The 2,218-nt window shown below is 50.9% G+C and overlaps 1 protein-coding gene across 1 annotated transcript; it reads left to right on the top strand.

Moving 5' to 3' along the window:
* The first annotated feature begins 580 nt into the window (after nt 1-580).
* LOC136178134 (chromosome alignment-maintaining phosphoprotein 1-like) lies at nt 581-1,746 on the top strand. Its single transcript, XM_065951710.1, has 2 exons — nt 581-1,193; nt 1,270-1,746. Exons 1-2 carry the CDS (start codon nt 1,097-1,099, stop codon nt 1,638-1,640), a joined length of 468 nt encoding a protein of 155 aa, XP_065807782.1. The 5' UTR covers nt 581-1,096; the 3' UTR covers nt 1,641-1,746.
* The last annotated feature ends 472 nt before the right edge of the window (nt 1,747-2,218 follow it).

Raw genomic sequence — 2,218 nt, 5'->3', positions numbered from 1 at the left:
AAAATATAATTAATATAATAAATATAATAATAATTAATATAATAATAATAAATATAATTAATATAATAATTAATATAATATAATAATAATAATAATAAATATAATAACAATAATTAATAGAATAATAATTAATAGAATAATAATAGAATAAATATAATAATAATAATAAATATAATAATAAATATTGTGATTAAAGACTCAAAGTGAAACTTTCTGTGTTTTTCTGTTTCAGTGTTTTTAGCAGCAGAGATGTCCGTCGTCACTCAGCCCCGTAATGAGGCGGGCGGTGGCGTGGCAGCTCACCTTCAATGCCACTTGTGTGGTCATTTCTCTAAAAGCCAACACCCATCAGCTGTCTCACATGGCGGCCTCTCATCCCGCCTCCTTGGACAACGTCTGCGTTGGTCGCCTCGGCAACATCCTGATGTACCAGAGCACGGCGCGGCTGTTCCACTGCTCCGACTGTTTCTTCACCAGCAGAGACTTCAACAAGCTGTACCAACACTCATCACCAAACACTGCATGGACGAGAAGGAGGGGGGAGGGGGGGACGAGAGGGAGGGGGGAGGGGGGGACGAGAGGGAGGGGGGAGGGGGAGAGGAGAAGGAGGGAGGAGCCAGGAGGGTAGAGCGTGGAGGTGAAGACAGAAGACGAGCCGGAGGAGGAAGTTAAAGTAAAGAGGAGCAGAGAGGAGGAGGAGGGACATGATGAAGGCTCCGCCCCTCAGAAGGCCGTGTCACTGAAAGCAGAGGGGGAGGACATGATGAAGGCTCCGCCCCTCAGAAGGCCGTGTCACTGAAAGCAGAGGGGGAGGGACATGATGAAGGCTCCGCCCCTCAGAAGGCCGTGTCACTGAAAGCAGAGGGGGAGGGAGATGAAAGCGTGCTGGTGTTCGATGGCGCCGGGTACCGCTGTCTGATCTGTAACTGGAGGAGCAGTAAGAAAGGACCCGGGCATCAACCACGTGGTGCGGAAACACGACATCCCCAGAGCCTACGCCAACCAGTCGCTCCGCCTGCACACAGACCCCGCCCTCAAACAGGCACATGGCGGCGGGGCGGAGGAGGAGGATGGCGTGGTCGGCCTGACCGGAGAGATGCTGAAGGAGGAGATGGAGGCGACGGCCCGAGTGGTGCGTTTCATCTCCAGTCGCTTCGTGTGTTTGATCTGCGGCTGGAAGACGAAACTCAAAGGTAAAACTCCCGTTCTTTAATGTCATTCACTTCCTGTTTCCTGTGGGTTAACGCCGCCCTCTGCACGTCCTTACAGGTTTCGCCATCAGCCACGTGGAGCGCAGCCACAACGTGGAGCGCCCGTACCGCTGTAAAGACTGTAAACGCTCCTTCTTCCTGCCCAGCCGGATGCAGCAGCACGTCAGCACCGCCCACCGGCCCGGGCGCTACGCCTGCCCCTTCTGCTGCTTCAGGTCGCAGTTCCTGGGAGGATTCAGACGACACTGCAGTCGCTGCAACGCCCGAGAGGAGGGGGCGGGGGAGGGGGGGGGAGGAGGAGCAGCAGGTGGGGAGGGCGAGGAGGAAGGGAACGAGGAGGAGGAGGAGGAAGTGAAGGAGACGAGGAAGAGGAGGAGAGTAGTGAAGGTGATGAAGGAGGAAGAGGAGGAGGAGGAGGAAGAGGACTGAAAGCTGTGCTGTGATTGGTTAATAAAACCACTTCCTGTTTTTAAATCTTCTGTGTTTTTCTGAATGTAGTGTGTTTGTGTTTTCAATAAAATATCTTGAAACACGTGACGTCTGGTTTACATGCAGAACGCCGTCTGATGGCGTGACAGGAAACAGGAAGTCTGCTGGAAGGAAACGGTGATTTATTCAGCCGAAAAACTTACAAAACAAATCCACCAATCACACGAGAGTGACGACACGCCCTCGTCACGATAAGACAGAAAGATGATTAACACAAAGCACCAAAAGATGAAACACTCTGAGTCTCAGCGTCCCATTGGTCGAGCAGAGTGATGTCACAACCCAAACAGAAGCTTCTTCAATCAGCAGCATCAGCTGACCTCGTCTAAACATTCACCTGGAAACAGATCGAAGGTTCTTTTAATCAAAGTCATATTTGGCACGGTGAGAAGTGACGCCGCGACATCAACCAATCAGAAGAGAGAAGATCAATCATGTTGGCTCTTTAACAAACATGGCCGACACATCTAAAGCCCGTGTCCACCTGTGCACTCAGGAGCGCTGTGTGTCCGTCCGTC

Source organism: Labrus bergylta, chromosome 24, assembly GCF_963930695.1.
Source record: "Labrus bergylta chromosome 24, fLabBer1.1, whole genome shotgun sequence".
Lineage (NCBI taxonomy): Eukaryota > Metazoa > Chordata > Actinopteri > Labriformes > Labridae > Labrus > Labrus bergylta.
Note: the sequence above shows the minus strand (reverse complement) of the source record. Positions and strands in the feature narration are given on the sequence as shown.